Genomic DNA, 17,503 nt, shown 5'->3' on the forward strand with positions numbered 1-17,503 from the left:
GCCCGGCCACCTGCTGGCCGCGGCCCCCGCCGGGGCAGGCGGAGGTGTTCGCCCGGCCCCGGCCCCGCCTCCGCCGGGAGCCGCTCGGAGCAATTCCCACGGCAACACAGGCTCGACCCCCTTCCCAAACCCCGCCTCCCCTCCCCGCCCCTCCGCTCCCGCCCGGCGGCCGCCGGCGCTCGGAAACAGTCTGTGTGTAAACTCGACGTGTCCGGGAAGGTGCGCGCCGCTGCCCGCCTCGCTCCGCGCCCGGCCGCGGGGCGCGCCCGCCGAGCGCGATGCTGGACCCTTCCTCCAGCGAGGAGGAGTCCGATGAGGTGCTCGAAGAGGAGCGGCGGGACGTGCTGGTGGCGGCGGGCGGCGGCTCGCCGCGCTCGCTGCCGCCGGCGCCGGCCCGGGACCCGCGGGGCAGGGAGGCCGGGGCGGCGCGGGCGGCCAGCCCCAGCCCCAGCCCCTCGGTGCTGAGCGAGGGCCGGGAAGAGCAGGAGCGCCTGCAGCGAGAGGAGCGGGAGAAGCGGCTCCGGCTGCAGCTCTACGTGTTCATCGCGAGGTGCATCGCGCACCCCTTCAACGCCAAGCAGCCCACGGACATGGCCCGCCGGCAGCAGAAGGTGAGCCCCCCCGCCCCCCCCGCTGCCGCCCGGCCGCGGCTCCCGCGCCCGCCGGGCCGTCCCGCCGTGGACTCAACAGGTTGAGCCGTGCGCGCCGCGGCGGGGGGGGCGGCGGTGTGGGCGCGGGGCGCTGCCGCGCTGGGCCTCGGCGCGGCTCCGCCAGACCAGCCCGTGTGCCCGGGAATCCGTCGCCCGACAGGGGTGAAGTCTGTCAAGTTTGCGGGGCTGCGCCTGAAGTCGCCGTGCGAAGGGGAAGGGGGCGCGGGGCGCGGGTGTGGGGGCGCTGGGGCCGCGCCGCGGCGGGAGGGAGAGTTCTGCTGCTCGGCCCTGCGGGAGGGAGGCAGGGATGGGGTTAAACCTCCCAGGGGTGCCTCCTGCGAGTCGTATTCTGACCATCTGTACCCAACTCCAGCCAATTAAGCCGTAGCACAGAGGTGAACGAAAAGAACGGTTTGTTTCATTAATTACTGTTCCGTACAGAGAAAAGCAATTAACATGCGTGTTTGTGATGAGAATGGGCTTCTAGCGAAGGCTTGACCAGAATTACTGTTTGCATCTTGTATATCAGAGACAAGCTCTTGAGAGCTGGCAGGTACGTGGCTAGTGTTTATGCTGTCACAGTGCTTGCTCTCTGTTACTTTTGAGCTGTTGAACAGGTAGAATGCTCAAGTTTTGAATCAAGGCACTGCATTTCCAGATAACCACTTAAAAGCTGTTCTTCAAATGTTTGCTTAAAAAAGAAATATGTGTTTGTTTGGGTTTTTTTTTAATATACTTTCAGTTTAGTAAAACAAACAAACCCAAACTAAAACAGAAAAGAAAAAAATACCACCACCACCCCAGACCTTCCCACATCACTTTCCAGAGGGAGAGTGATAGGACACAAAAAAGAATCCAATCTCACTTGGCTTTTACAATCCATATCTCTGAGGGTTTGTAAAATCCAGTCCTAGATGTTTGCCTGCTATAGGTAATTTGTGCTTAGTGAATTCTCCGACAAGTTAACGTGGTGGTAATAATAAGATTATTTCTGGAAGAGCATTTCGTTTTTATCAAGTGTTAAGTGCTTAAACTGTGGAGCCTGTATAAAGCCATTTTGTAAGCAGGAAGCTGAAGAAAATCTGGCGAAATGAGAATTTTCACCACCCCACTGAGGAGTCCTCACCCCAAAACAGAGTCATCATAGAAATGATACTTTGAAGGGACACCTGGAGGTCATCTAAGTGTGACTTCCCACTGGCCAAAGCCAAAGCTGACCTGATGTTGTGTTAATAGGGGAGATGAGATCCCACTGCCGGCCTGCATGACCTGCTCCAGTGGTGCATTGCCTGCCTCTTGATGAAATTTTCCTCATCAGCTTCTAGGTAACAACTTGTGGCCGTCAACTGCAGAAGACAGTGAACATTTAGAAGTTCTCTCTGGTCTCAGTCACTAAGCATAGGAACTGTGTTTTAAAAATAGCTGCAGTTAATTATTTTTATTAATAAGATCTATGAAAAGAGATTACTGATGTGCAGTGAATACAGAAATACAACGGTTGTGGATTTAAAATACGAGCAAGGAACAGTCTGACAGAATTTACTTGATACCTAAACTTAAATGTTACTCTGGCTGATTACTGTTTTTAAGTGAACTCTGACTTGTGGTTCAACTATTATATGTAGAAAGATTTTTTTCATTCTTAGGAATTTAGCTGCAGAACAAGGATGATTCGTTTTTTGCTCGTCAGGAATTAGTGTTTTTAAATAAGACAACACAAAAAATAATTCTCACTGGGAGTTGTACTTCTCTCTGGAAGTGATGAAATGCTCATAAACATCCTTTGTCTTACTTGACAATTTGATATATTGCTCGGTGAATTACTGAGTATAGGGTAGCAGAACTGGTCCTGAGTTCTAAGAGTTCAGAAAACCTGCTTTGATAGCTAAGGATTGCTGAGACCCATACGAAGGAGCCCTTGCGCTCTTAATTTTTGCACTCTGTGCTGCACAGTGGCCCCGTGTCAGCTTTAGGAACGAGAGTACACCCACCTGTCATACATACGCTGTGCCCTGTAGTAAGACCCTTTTAGCTGTGTGATAGCTGAGCTCATATTCCATAGGGTAAAAGTCTGTCTTTATTCCTGAATGAATTTTCTCACTGTCAAGAGCTGATACGGATGTGGACTGTCCTTTAATTTCTTGCTCTTTTGTTTGACATCTGACTGTCATGTGGCTGGCTGTCCGTTGTGAGCTGTACTGAGATTCGTTACCTGTGTTACTCAAGTGGAGCCCTTAACTACTGCATGCCCTGTCCAGCATCAGCGGATAAGTGATTCAAGGTATGGTTTCAAACCAGTACCTGTGATGCTCTGTGGTTCCGGCTTTCAGCCCAGTCTGCCTGTCTCTGGCTGGCTGTGCACTCTTCATAATGCTTTTGCACCACCAGTCTTTCTGATAACCTAAGAATAGTATCCGCCCTACTTGAGAGCAGAAGTAATTTGTTCCTTCTGCCAGTTCATTTGGCATATTGCTGAGCAAATATTGCAGAATGCAGTTTGCTTCTTTTTTAATGTGGAACATATTATCCAGTAAGGGAATGAGATGGAATTCACATATCAAATACCCTCAATTGCATTGTAATACAAGTAAGGAAATGGTTTACAATATGGATGGCTTATGTTCGTGCTTCAGTATCAGATTAGAATGTACTATATGGTATCTTGAAACCATCGTACTTAACGGACTGAGTTATGCTACTTATCGTAAAGAATTGTGAATTCAGGCAGTGTTTCACTCCTCTGTTGTCCCTTCCCATCCTTCTTTCTTCTAACTAAGTAAAATTAGCTCAGCTTTATTGTGATAGATAAGATCAATAATAATAATAAAATAATCAATCTTGAAGAAAAAAAACAACTATCATTCACCAGAGTCCATCAACTCTGCTGTTTTTAATGCCAAATACAATGTTATTTAGCCCAGACTTTGCTGAAACACATACTTTTATAATCTGTCTCTGTTTCTTTTTTTTTTTTTTTTTAATCGGTAGGATATATGGAAGAAATACTCTCTTTAACTGTTCGGAGTTAGTTGGTGACCTGCTATTACATCCTGTCGTACTTTGGTTACTGGTAGATCTGTGGTGGAGAAGGAAGAATAAGCTAGTATTGGAGATATGGAACTGAAGCATGGCATGAGTTCTCAGCGTGAGGTAGCAGATCCTGACAAAGGTGGAGTTAGTTCTGCAGAGCAGAACTGATACGTACTTGTAGGTATTTATGGAACTTTGGTCATGTGTCTTCCAAACTTTTAGAGAAATACTAATGCATCAATGCATTATATGTAATGATTTTATCAAGCAAGTTTTTTCCGTCCCTGGTTTAGAGGTGTTTTTCACATATTTGTAGTTTCCACTGTTTTATGTGAGTCCTCTGGAATGTATTTCAGCATCTTTTTCTGCTTCTCCACTCCTCTTCCTTTCTAGTCCAGTGAAAGAGAAGAAGAAAATAGTTAACTAATCCCATTCCTCTTCCTTCTCTCCTACCCCAGCCAAACCGAATCTCAGACCAGCAGATGGAATTTATCCATAGAATGGGATTTAGGTGGTGAAAAGAAATTAATTCCCTGTGTGGCTGTCTTCCGTCAAGGTAAAGTTGTGTGTATGAATGTACACAGAGTCAGTGATTAGATGATGGCCCTGGTGACTGGGGTTTATACTAGCCGGGCATACACTTGTATGTACATACTCAGTTTTACTTGGTGTGTGTGTGTGCCAAAGGCAGGTTCTGTATCTGGGAGATGAATCAGAGTTAAAGTTCCTGGGGAAGGAAGGAACAGTGAAATGCTGCAATTAACTAACAAAAAAGGTGTTCTTCCCGTGTTTTTCTTCCTCAACACTTTAAAATTTAGTAATCAAGTGGTCACACTTGATTGGAAACCCAAGACTGGGGGAGAAGTAAAATGCTCCTGTGCTAAACAAGGTTTTGTAGTGCATGAAAGGCTTAGTACATCAAAGCTGGTAATTCCAAGTCTTGCTTTCATAGGTGATAAGCAGCGAAGGAATTGAGCTGGCTGTTTGGAAATCATAACTCCATGAGTTTACTTCCTGAATACGTGAAGACCTTTCTTCCTTCCATTTTTTTCTCTTCTGTCTACCTGCTCAATCATGAGTAGATCAAAAGCACTGACTTCTAGTTAATTCTCAAAAGTGGGAGAGTGGTAATACTCAGTAACTTATTTTCATCTGAACTCCATGAGTTTCTTCTTTCCTTTTTCTTGGACTTCACCTCTAAAGGAGAGGTTTGTAATTACATGGGTCCACTAAATAACTTTATCAGGAAAACATTGGTTACAGTGACGGACTTCATTCTCTGGATCACAGTTTTATTCTCAATGTCTTTATTTCTCCTGCCTCAAGCCCCACTTTTTCTTGCTTTTGAGCTGGTGTGATGTATATCTACTTAATTTAATGGCTGAGCATGTTCTGGGAAAGAAAAATTGTCTCTTGCCTTCTGAGCCTCCTTCATAGAATGCTGCTTTCCCCACTGTGGAGGTATCAAGGAGAGTACATCCAAAGCCATTGTTGCCAGAAACTCTATAGGCACATTTCAGAGGAAGAGCTTAGCTATAAAACTTGGCCATCTGGTCAAAATTCTGCTAGAGAACTTTCTAGGAACATGTCTTCCATTCCTACCTTCAACATTTCCTTTACAAATGATGATTTTTTTTTGGTGTGAAGTCTTTCAGAAAGTCATTTTAAATCAAGTTTGTTTGCCTCCTTTCTCCCCCATCACAAACACCTTGATAACACCTTGTCATGATGCTCTGAGCCACATCTTGTTTTCAGTCAAGTGAGTATAGAGTATTTTGGTAAATCACGTCAAAGCCCATTAAGATAGTGGCCTACACAGCTCTATATGTGTTGAGACAAGATTATTTGCAAATATACCTTTTTACCTCAGTCAGAGCTTGGTCTTTGGGCAAGAAGTTGTTCTCGCCTGCAGTAGGTTTCATTGCTCACAATGGGCAATTGAGGCAGCTGTGGCTGAAGAAGCACTGCAGGGTGATAAGAAAAGCAGAGCTTTCTAGTTACCAGTGCCACTGCAGAAATGACAATCTGTCAGAGTTTTCATTTAATATTAAATTCTGCTGCTACCCCACCAGCTCAGCACTGGTTGGTGTGAGACAATGTGCTGGGAAAATGAAGCTTTTGTAAGCAGCAGTGTTACGAAGTGGACATGTAGGGACAGTCTGAAAACCTAGTTTACTGTGCTGAAAAATTATCGGTTTCTTTTTTTGCTTCTTTTGTTTTTCCTGCCTGTTTTACCCATACTTGCCTTTGAAATTTTATTATTTTTAACTTATTATTATTTGAGGGGACAATTTATTTTTTTCTGAGTGAGTTACCTCAGGTTGTTTGTTTCTTTCTGTCACCCGTGCAGTTTGACAAGTGTGTTAACTAGGTTGGCAAAGAACTTATTCAAAGTGCTTGAGGTAGACTACTTACTCTTTCTGCAGGGCAGCCAACAAGGAAGGGAGTTTGAGGGATCAGTTGTCTGTTGCCATCTCTGCAGGAATAGTGCAGGGGAATTGGCTGGCTGGGCTGCCTTGCATTTCTCACCCTTTGCAGTCAGTTGTTATTCTCACATTATATGTTGAAGGAACGTATGAGCAATTGAACCGTTGGTAATTGGTGACAGGGAAGCAGAAATACCAGATCGGCTCATCTTGTCCTGACGTTGTCTGAGAAGCATACGTGCTGCTGCTGTGGAAGAACAAAGCTGGTGAAAATACTCTTTTCCTCCCCAAACCATACTCCTTTCTCTGTATGTGGAGAGGGGCAATATGTCAAAATACTCATTACCATGTACTGTCTTTAACTGTAGAATGTTGCCAGAGCAGAAAATACTTGTTGGTTGCTAGTTGACTCTCATTGAATGATTTATTTCTATATAAGCAAACTTACCATTTGCACCCTTCCCCACGCACACCTGTTGTCACTAGTTCATGTTTGGGGACACTGCTAACCAATCACCTCTCCATTTGCATGCTGCTCATTAGACTTGCTTTTTCTCTTTCTGGCTTTGTACCATTTCTTTTTAATACTGGTGAATATCATCCTGAATTTGCTTTCAATATACATTGTTTTGCTTTTTTTTAATGTACCTCTGTGTTTGTGTTCTGCTTTCCTGTTAACCCCTGTTTCTTTTTTGTGTGTAGATGTCTCCTACTTTGCTAGCTTAACACATCCCTGTTTCCTGCTGCTTCCCTTTTATTTGTATGCTTGCTAGAACTGGAAAGCTCATGGACAAAACTTGCTTTCCATTTATCAACCCAAGAGGTGTCCATGGGGGAAGATGGGATGATGCATCTTTTTTTAGGAAGGTGCTTGGCTCTCCTCTGCTGATGGAGGGACATGTGGTGGGGTGCTAGTCTTTGAGCCTTGGCTCCTGGTCCTATATTTAGTCATACGGAGCCCCAGTTAGTATATTACTCTGTCTGAACTGGATGCCAGCCTCTGAGGTTTTAAAACTTTTTAATCTTTAAGTCTCTTTTCATACAGTTTTTTTGGTACAGTGGCTGCAAAGATGCCTCCTGTATTTCTTTCCAACTTCCTGCTCTTGCTGCCTGCTGACGGCTGTGGCATGCTCAGGTCTGGTACTCAGACTTCTTGGTTTTGAGCTATTGCCATTCCGGAGGGGAGGCAGGGAGAGGAACAGCATCTGCTGAACTCCTGTTCCCTTTGCCTGGTGCCTATCTCCAATGCCTGCTTCTGCCTAGAAGTGCTGGCACCAAACTGAAAGCAGCGCCGTTCTTGTGCGTTGCAGCTGATTCCCCCAGGTTTCAGAATAGCAGCTGTGAAAAGGCAGTTTTCAGTTTGTTGCTGTGTGGGGGAATCTCTGAGCAGCAGGAGAGACAGAGTGTTTGCATGTGGGTACCAGGCTGCATCAGCTTAGGTTTGTGTTTTGAAGGTTATTTTCACAGCCATAAGCATTGAAGGCTTCGCATTTTTTTGTTTAAAATTCTCTAGAACTTGATGGTACTTGCCCAAAAGACTTTTTTTTTCTGGTTCTTATTTATTTTACAGTGAGGAGATAGAGCATATGCTTCTCTTCAAGTGTGATTACTTGTATGGGTAAGTTTAAGAATGTTCTTGAGTGGTTTTCCTGTCAGGAAGGGGAAAAGCTTTAATTAACAGCATTGTGAAGAATGAACTGCGGTGAAGAAAGAGCTACAGTGGACTACTTTAAGTGCATGACCCGGTGAAGAAAAATTAGAAGAAGAGAAGGTGATTGTACAAGAATTTTTCTCCAGCTCTGTTTCCATTTTTCCCTCATACATTAATTATTCATTTATGTTCAATTTTCTTGGCTGTGGGGTTTTGGAAATAGAGGCTGGCAGCTTCTGTTTAATGAAAGTGCTGGAGGGGTACTTTGAGTGATAGTGTATACACACACAAAAAAATCCTCAGGATAGGACTTTGAGTGGATTTGTTTGGGGCGCAGACAAGGACGTGGAGGAAAGGACAGAGCTCAGATAGTGTCTTAAGTGAGATCTCCAAAGAGATGATGTACATCTACAAAGATTAGGGGGGAAATGGAAATTTGTGACAGAGAGTTTGATGGACTGAGTTGGAGATACTGAGAAAGTATGTGGAACTGAATTAATTTTGGAGTAGAGGAACTGTTCAACCAGGACAGCGACACAGTTAAGAGGAATGAATTCGTAGCAGAGAAATCCACTGGTTGTGAGAGTTAGGCTTTTCAGTATGAAAGAGAAATGAAGGATGAATATCTTGGGGAAAAGAGTTTGCAGTAAAGATATTTGGCTAGGAAAAAGAGATAAAGATTAAGCCAGAAAAAAGCAAGTAGTCTCAATATCCATGACAGTGTAATACAGAATAGCAAGGACAAAGAGTTGGTGAGAAGCTTTGTGTTCGGAAGCTAAAGTCCATGGAAATCAGAGTGGCAGGACATAGTGCATTGGGGAAAACAGTGTTTTCATGGTCTCACGATATTTTTTCTGCAGAAGATTGCAGTTGTTTTATATGTTTAGGATTTTCTTAGGGTGTATTCATGAGTTTTCTTTAAAAAAAGAAAAAAAAATCACCTCCAGGCAGTTTATGGCGAATACTTATCTTGCTGGCTTTTGCTGAGGAGTTTCCCCAGTTTGTGCCTGTTGCTCATACGTTCCTACATTTATTTTGAAATTATGTATTCTGAGGCCTTGTAGCATGGTACTAACGGCTGTTTCTTGTTGAAAAGTTTTCTACAAATGTTTCACCATTCCAACTGTTTAATACATCAAATATGCATTAGTGTTAAAATATTAATATGGACTTTTTTTTAATCTCCTTATGGATGGAACATAAGCAAAGCAAAGAAATAAAAATAAAGAAGTGTTGGTTTGGTATAGATCTAATGCTAAATCATCTTAGCAATCGGTTCCCTCTGACTGTCTTCCTTCCTACAGTGCCATTAAAAGGCAGAGGATTTTTCAGTCTCTTACCGGTGGGACTTGAAGAGCAGCAAATAGCGGTATTATTTGGAGATGGAAGTTAATAAACTCCATTACAATTTTTTTTTCTAGTAATCTTCAGCTTGCAGAGTTGGAGTATTTGCCTGAATGGACACTTAAATTCAGCTTGTGGTGACTTAACCCCAAATGAAGTATCATTCTCATAACCACGTATATGCTAGAAATGGTGGAGGTTCTGAGTGTGCTAGTACGTGGTTGTGAAGTAATTAGAAGCACTTTAGCTTAAATATTCTGTGATACAGATTCTGCCAATCTGATTTATATGATTTTGGTTTCTTTTCAGCTTGCTTTAGCTCTCAAATTCAATTACTTTAAAAATATCACTTGAGATTTTTAGGGCCAACTTCTAAAGTTGGCTTTCTCTGCCACCCAAGTTTTTAGGTACCCTTACTTAATGCTTCCAGGCCTTTTTCCATGATAAACACTAGAAAATGACTAGCTATGTTCTGTGTATATAAGCCTTCTGTTTTACCACTTGGAATGTAAAAAAAATAGATACCCTCTAAAGGTAATCTGAGAATTGGGAGTTCTGGCAGCCTGTGGATATATTTTGCTCATGTGTTGCTGAAAAGGAAGTTAAGAATGTCATTCTTAACCATGTAATCTAAAGGTGATCTTCTCGATGTGCAGTACCAGTCTGTGAGTATTTCTGTGTGCAGCTCTCGCTTGGACATGCTGTCTGTAGGATAGTTAGTGCCTTACAGGGCTGCTGTTACAGCGAGATGAATATTCATTTGTCCACTCTTTGCCCCCAGCTCCCACAGGCTGGAGTGTGGGATTTTTAAGGCCTCTTTACTTTCTAAATCGCAAGGAAGGACAGTGGTGCACTGAACAGGGCTAGGTATTACCTGTGGTCTTTGCTTGGCTCTTCCTCAGGGTTGCATTGGAGCAACTAGATCACCACAGTCTTCCTGCTGCTTCAGTACAGATTGATGTCTGTTGGTGAAAAGCATGATGGAAGAATGAGAAGTATTATTTATTTAAAATGGCAACAAAATTATTCAGATTTTCACTAAGCCACTAGCTGGTTTTTGTGTTCTGGGCATTTAAACTCTAATAGATTATTAACACGTTAATTTGCTCACTACAACTGTTAGTCAGAACTCAGTCTGGAATGGCTTTCAGGAGGTCACAGATGTGATAAAATCGGTAAACTGGTTAAAGCCTCCATGCATGACCCTCTTGCTGTGTTACAAGCCCTATCTGTTACAAGTGCACTTAATTACGCAGAGCAGCACACAAGGGAAGGAGACTGCACAGGCTGGCAGAGTTCTTCCCATATTATAAAAATCCATTTCTGAATCTCACTGCTGTGTTTTGCTAATCGGTGCCTGACAGTGTTGGGCTGATGTGCAGTGGTCATGGCTACGGTCCAGTAGCTGCAGAAGTATGATCTGCTGGGATAATTGAGACACCTTTAAAAAGTAAGACCATCCCCCAAAGGTAATGCACTTAATCAGTGACAACATCACCAGTTGCATCACTATTTTAGCGTGGATCAGAGTACTGGTTTGGACCGCATGAATATGACTGTGTGTGGGCAAAGGTAAACCAGAAGTTGTGTTCTGGGAGCACATTAAATCTGTGCAACCAGGCTGAGGTAAAGCCTCCTGAAACGCATTTAGAGTGGGTGTTAGGTCCTCAGCGTGAAAAGTTGCGCTGTACAGATGCACTTTCCTGGTGTCACAGTTGGCCAGTGTAGACGTGACTGCAGAGAGTCGGAGAGATCTGAAATAACAGCAGCTAACACAGAGTCAAGAAAGAGAGATGGAACCTAAATGAGAGACATAGCACAACAGGGCAGTCTCCTTTCTGAGCCAGTAAAGCAGGACAGAATATGCAATGCAAACGTAAAAACTGCTGAAGTAACAAAGTAATAGAGCCTCTCTGTGTCTGGAGTTAATTAGGGGCAACAAACTGCCCCTAATTACTAGGAGTGTGGGATCCTCAGCAAAGCTGCCTGGGACACTAATTAAAAGAACCGATTATAAAAAATGGAATGCACGATTAATGACTGAGAAATAATCTTCAAGAGTATCTTCAGACAGCAAATAAAGTGCCCTTGGAAAATACTGTGACACCCTGTGCCATCCACTGAATCTAATCCCACAGACAGACCTGAACTGATTTGCAAGAGGTCGCTGTGCTTACACTTTCTAGTGCTGATGGAGGGATTAATGGGAGCAGAATGAGAGGCAGAATAGGAATAGTTATTTCCATTTTAATATCAAATGCTCTTGATTTATATGTATGTCTTCAATGGAACCTGCTTATGAAATATACTGATAAACTGTACTTTGTTTGAATGCTCGGCTTTGCAATAACCTGTTGCTCATACATTTGGGTGAGGTCTTTAATGCTTGGAGAAGGCCTTTGGGCAGCATCCTCTCTGTGTTGATTAGGAGCGTGTGTATGCGTGGCAGCTGTTGGCTGTCCAGTGTACAGGCCACCAAATGGACTTTGATTTTTCTCTTTTCTATGTTATTGAAAAAATAGCAATCTGAAAGTTACATCTGATGGAACAAAAATGGAAAGTTTAAGGATTTATCTTGCCTTAAAAAAGAAAAAAATCCAGCCCAATTCATGAGTTTTTTATCTTAAACAGTTCTTTAACGGGGCTGATAAGAGGTTAAGTTTTATCCGGGCACGCGTTTGGGTGTTCCTGCCTAACTGGGCACTCCTTAATTTATAAACTTGAAATGTTTTAAATAGCCCTGATCCTCAGGTACTTTGATGTGCACATGGAAGATAAGGAGGTGGCTGGTGACAGCCATCACTGCTTTACTAAGAGCAAATAGTGCGTGACAAATCTGGTGGCCTTCTGTGATGGGGTTACAGTGTTGGTGAATGAGGGAAGGCCAACTGATGTGATACTTGACGCTGTCGCGCATGACATCCTTGTCTCTAAACTTGGAGAGAAACGTACTTCATGGTTGGATCACTTGGTGGGTAAGGAACTGGCTGGATGGTTGTGCTCAGAGCTGTGATCAGCAGCTCAATGTCCAAGTGCAGCCTAGTAATGAGTGGTGTTCCTCAGGGGTTTGTACTGGGACCAGTGCTGTTCAGCATCTTTGTTGGTGACATAGACACTGGGATCAAGTGCACCCTCAGCAAGTTTGGCAATGACGCCAAGCTGTGTGATGCGGTTGACACGCTGGAGGGAAGGGAGGCCATCCAGAGGGACCTTGGCAGGCTTGAGAGGTGGGCCCATATGGTTCTCATGAAGTTCAACAAGGCCAAGTGCAAGGTCCTGCACATGAGTCAGAGCAATCCCAAGCGCAGACACAGGGTGGGCAGAGAATGGGTTGAGAGCAGACCTGAGGGGAAAGTCTTGGGGATGTAGGACGACAAGAAGCTCAACATGACCTGGCAATGTCTACTTGCAACCCAGAAAAGCAGCTGTATCCTGGGCTGCATCAAAAGAAGTGTGACCAGCAGGTGGAGGGAGGTGATTGTCCCCCTCTACTCTGCTCTCGTGAGACCCCACCTGGAGTACTGCGTTCAGCTGTGGGGCCCCCAACAGAAGGAGGACAGGGACATATTGAAGCAAGTGCAGAGGAGGGTCACAAAGATGACCAGAGGGCTGGAGCACCTCTCCTATGAAGACAGGCTGAGAGTGTTCGGGTTGTTCAGCCTGGAGAAGAGAAGGCTTCCAGGAGACCTTACAGCAGCCTTCCAGTACCTAAAGGGGGCCTACAAGGAAAGATGGAGAGGGACTTTTTGCAAGGGCATGTAGTGGTAGGAGAGGGGCTAATCTTTTAAAACTGAAAGAGGGTAGATTTATATTAGATATTAGGAAGAAATTCTTTGTGATGAGGGTGGTGAGACACTGGAACAGGTCTCCCAGAGAAGCTGTGGCTGCCCCATCCCTGGGAGTGTTCAAGTCCAGGCTGGATGGGGCTTGGAGCAACCTGGTCTGGTGGAAGATGTCCCTGCCCATGGCAGGGGGGATGGAACTAGGTGATCTTTCCAACCCAAACTGTGCTATGATTCTTTATAATTTATAGGAACTTGGATTAGGAATAAAAAAAGCTATAAATGCTTAGAAGCATCGAACCCGAAGTGTCATTTTCTGTGCTGCTTCTAAGCATCTGCTGGAGGCCAAGGTTGGAGGCTGGAGGTGCCCTGAAGCTTTGGGGTACAGATGGAAGCAGCCAAAAGGGACATAGGCATCTTTAAGGAATTAGGCAGTGAGACCTACCCGCTGTTGTGTGGTGTCCCTCCAGACAGGCATTACATTTAACTCTTGCTGATCGATCTGTGATTGTTGTAGTGGGTCCCCCTTTACATGGGCTTTCTGTTCACAGAGGGAGCAAACTCAGAACTGAAATATCCATATTCTCCGTAGCATCTTTTGCTTGTTCTGGGCCTCAGTAAATTGATTAGTATCTCTCTGGTCCCATAAGGCTGTGTGCTGTAACTCTGAATGTATTCATATACTGGAAGAGAGGAAACAATGCACTTGTGTGTGCTCGAAGTGAGACCGTGACCATGCTGTGCGACTGAGCAGGGGGGTCCTGCTGCTGGTGGTGCATCCCTGCTTCCCTGTGTGCTGTGGTTCTGCCACGTTCCCTATGGGGTGTGAAAAATACATGTATGTATGGCTATGTATAAAAGAAGGGAGAGAGGGTGTGAGTGTGTATGTGTGCATGAGAGAGGGAAATAAAGCTATAGATAGAGATAGGAGGGGAGTAGAATGAGTGCTCCATAATGTTATGGCCCAATCTGTTTTAAAGAAACTACATGTTTAGCATAAAATACTGAATACGAGTCACTTAATGCTGCTACTTCTTCAGAAACATCTTTTTGTGTTGCAAAAATAGTAAATTGCCATTTAGTTTCTCTAAAAATGATCAGCACCGACTCCCTATCCCCACCCCAAACCCCCAACCCAAACCTAACGTCCCAAACCCTGCAGATCTGTGTTTCTGCCTTGGCTCAGTTTGGTAGTTACTTCATGTAACATGAAACTCCTAAACCTGGTGATAAGGAAGCAAAGATGTTCCTATGGCTTCTATTAACAGTAGAGGTTTTATTTGTTCTTAATATTGAGCTTCCAGAACTGATCTGATTCCTTAGGGCTAGCTCAGAGTGTGCCCTGTTGAAATCAGTATGCTGAATTTCTACTTTGCTGTTTATGCTCTGTAAGTCTTACAGGCATAAGACTTAAATATCTGATCTGGGTTTGTATTTGAGAATGGATTTATACCTCGGCTGCAGAAACTTGTTCTGGATTGAAACATAGCATATGTGTTCTCAGTGTAAAGGATCATTTGTTTTCCTAATTTGATTCAATTTGTATGTTTTTGCCTACAGTAGAAAAGTAATTAGTTCCAACAAGAAAACAACTATCCTGATTGTGTGGTTCAAAATAAAATAAAGTAAAAAAAATATGCCCTGCACTGCACAACTGTGCAGACAGCTCTTACCTTTTTTCATTCTGACTTTACTGAGGCTATAGAGCAACTAACACAGCAGTTATAAGCCACTGTTTGGGAAAAAAAAATGATGTGGCTCATTTTATTTTTAATAGTGATGATGTTAGAGTGGAACAGCTTCTTCATATCAGTGATCGGAATCATGCTGCCTCAGCGCTAATAAGATAAATGTGGTAATGCATACCGATTATAATAGCTGGCGTGATACGTAGGCTGAGAGATTGAGTAAAGAGGTGTGAGATGTTGAAGCTCTGAGCAGTACAGATGGGCAGCGATTGCAAATCCATTTCAATCTATAGTGCTGGAGAGTCTAGAAAATTAACAGAATTGCATAACATCAGAAGAAGACAGGTAGCCTGTAACCGTTCCTTTCAAAAAAGGTGAAGAATTCAGAGTGAGAAACTAAGTTGTTCTGTCAGTGGAGTGAACCCATCCTTGGACAGTATGTGCATTTGTGTATTGAAGGCAGGTTGTCAGGTAATACTTATTCACTACAGTCGTTCATATGAATAGTAATAAAATGGAACTTGGGGAACTATCAAAATTATAAAACTATCAAAATGCTTGTAAGTTGCTTGTTACTTTTAAGCTTAATAATTTTACGCCAAATAAAACATTGAAATAATTTGATTTTTTCCCTATAGCAAGTAAATTGTGCAATCAGTTCAGAAGAGTGAGAAAGATCAGAATGGACTAAACTAATACAGTTTTAAAAAGGGCATGGCATTATTATTTTTTTTTTTTTTAAGAGGAGTCATAAACTTGTGGGTGCTTTGAGATGGGCTGAGTTAGGAACACCGTTTCTGATGCAGTAGCTTCTAAGCAGTTTCATGTGTGCGTTTGCAAATTGCCTGCATACAACTTATGCATACAACCTACAAACCAAAATAAAGGCTTTTTCTGAAAGGTGGCATAAATAGGATATCAGTAGGTTTCCCCTTCAGTAGTTGTGTTAAAACTAGTATTTTATCCACCTGCCTGTTCAGAAGATTCTTTCTGAATCACAAATAGTTACCAGGGAATAGCACTGCTAGTGCCAAACAGCTCTGCCTGATGTATTTGTGCCTTTAGTGGTACTTGTTTAATTAAATGCTTTGCTTTTGACACAATGGGTAGTAAGTTAGGCTAATAAAGCTACTGTGCCTCAGGTACACCTAGTAAGCACCCTGGCACATATCACTGCTGAATAAAACTATTGCTTTGCTGTGGGATAGAAAGCTAATCCTGCAAAATTACTGCAAAGCTGATGAATGTCTTCCAACACCCAAACAAGTTACTGTGGATCGTAGTTGTACACTAAATGGGAAGGGACCTCCTGGGGTGACGCAGTCTCATGTCCAAAAAAGAGATCCGTTGTCTCTTTCTAAGCAGTTAGTAGGTATCTTCACTGTTTTTCATTACTCTAATAGTAATGAAATATGAATAGTAATAATTCTTTTTCCTGACTGAATACATACGCAGTTTGTTTTATACCCACTTGCTGTTCTGTCAGCTCTACCCCTTAGTTAAAAAAACAGCTTTTCCTTCCTTTCCTGAAGGATTTGATAGAGGATGGTGTCTCGTTCTGCTATATGGAACAATCCAAGCTCTGAACCATCCCTCAGGCAGTGGCCTCTCTCCTCCGATTATCCTAACAGCCTTTCTCTGTGTGTTTTGCAGCTGGAATTAATGCATCGTCTTTCTCATGTCGCCTTTCACGTTAGCACAGTGCTGGGGATTTGCTGAGACAGTGCATCTGAGCCTTCAGCTCGGAGCAGCCAAGGAGAATGAAAATCTCTTAGAAGTTCTTGTGAGTCCTGACCTGAGGTGTGGGATGCTGAATTTCATCCCATTTCTGTTACTGCAGCTCCCACACCAGCTGTGTTTTCCAGTACAGGTTTCCTAGCCACTCTGTGTGCTAGTGCATCCCAGCCTTGAATTTAAAAATCAGTCTTCAAAGTTGGAGGATTACAATGTCATGTTCCAGTTCCCTCTGTCGTAACAAGTATGGAATACCGCATTTATGTTTAATTTGCAGGTACAGCCCTCCAGAACTGTGCAGCTGCCTTTCCAGAGGCCTGCTATTTCTCCTTTACCGCTTAGCCTCACACTTTTATGGATTATTCCCCCTCACCCCCCACCCACACCCAACCCTTGTGGCAGTATTAACTGTTGTCTAAATAAGATCTACAGCATTCTGTTAGCCAGAAAGCAGGAATAAAAAGTGAATGGATTACTTGATTTTATCATCTTTTAAATAATTCTGTGACTTTGTATGACTAATCCTCCCATTCTGGGTCAGATGTTGCCCTGTTACCCTGATAATCAACCTTATTTTTATATCCTTCTCTGGAGGAGTCTGTGCTCCTCTGAATATAGAGACCTGCTGCCCTTCTTTGGGAAGGAGGTTTCTTTGGGCGATGCTGGACAACTTTCAGACTCTTGTAAAGAACTTCCATGCTGCCTTATTCAGGTCTCTCAACTCTTCAGTCTACGCGACTGAATTGACTTAACTCCTCTTAATGCCTTGACATAGAGAATAAATTATCACTCCTCAGCTTCCAGGCTGAAAAGATCTTTCTGACAAAATACAGACTGCTGAGACTGGATTCATGTTCAATAACCATGCATATCAGCAAGTTCTCAAAGTAATTAAGTGCTGCAGTGATAAAGAACAAAGACTGTTCAGTGGCACGGTTCATACGCATTCAGTCACGGCATTGCTGTGTGCCGCCTTTTAAATTCATTTTAGCCCAACTGCTATCAAAAGTTCCTGAGTTCCAGGTCGTCCAATAAGCTTCTAAAAAGGCTGTTTCTGGCATTCTGCCCTGGCCACATTTGGCACGCTGCAGAGCAGAGTTTAATAAACATCTGTTAGGTCAAGGTTTTTTATTGACCACAGGTTAAATGGTCAGGACGTGCTGATTTCTCCACAGAACGCGTCTAGGCTTGAGAATTT

At 43.4% G+C, this 17,503-nt stretch overlaps 1 protein-coding gene across 1 annotated transcript in view; it reads left to right on the plus strand.

Annotated features, from left to right (window-relative positions):
* Positions 1-202: 202 nt before the first annotated feature.
* Positions 203-17,503, plus strand: part of CADPS2 (calcium dependent secretion activator 2) — a 323,439-nt gene continuing 306,138 nt past the window's right edge. The window contains exon 1 of the mRNA XM_037389390.1: positions 203-611. Coding sequence (XP_037245287.1) covers positions 279-611 — 333 coding nt within the window. The 5' untranslated portion in view covers positions 203-278. The remainder of the gene's footprint in view (positions 612-17,503) is intronic.

The sequence above is a fragment of the Falco rusticolus genome, chromosome 5 (genome assembly GCF_015220075.1).
Source record: "Falco rusticolus isolate bFalRus1 chromosome 5, bFalRus1.pri, whole genome shotgun sequence".
Taxonomy (NCBI): domain Eukaryota; kingdom Metazoa; phylum Chordata; class Aves; order Falconiformes; family Falconidae; genus Falco; species Falco rusticolus.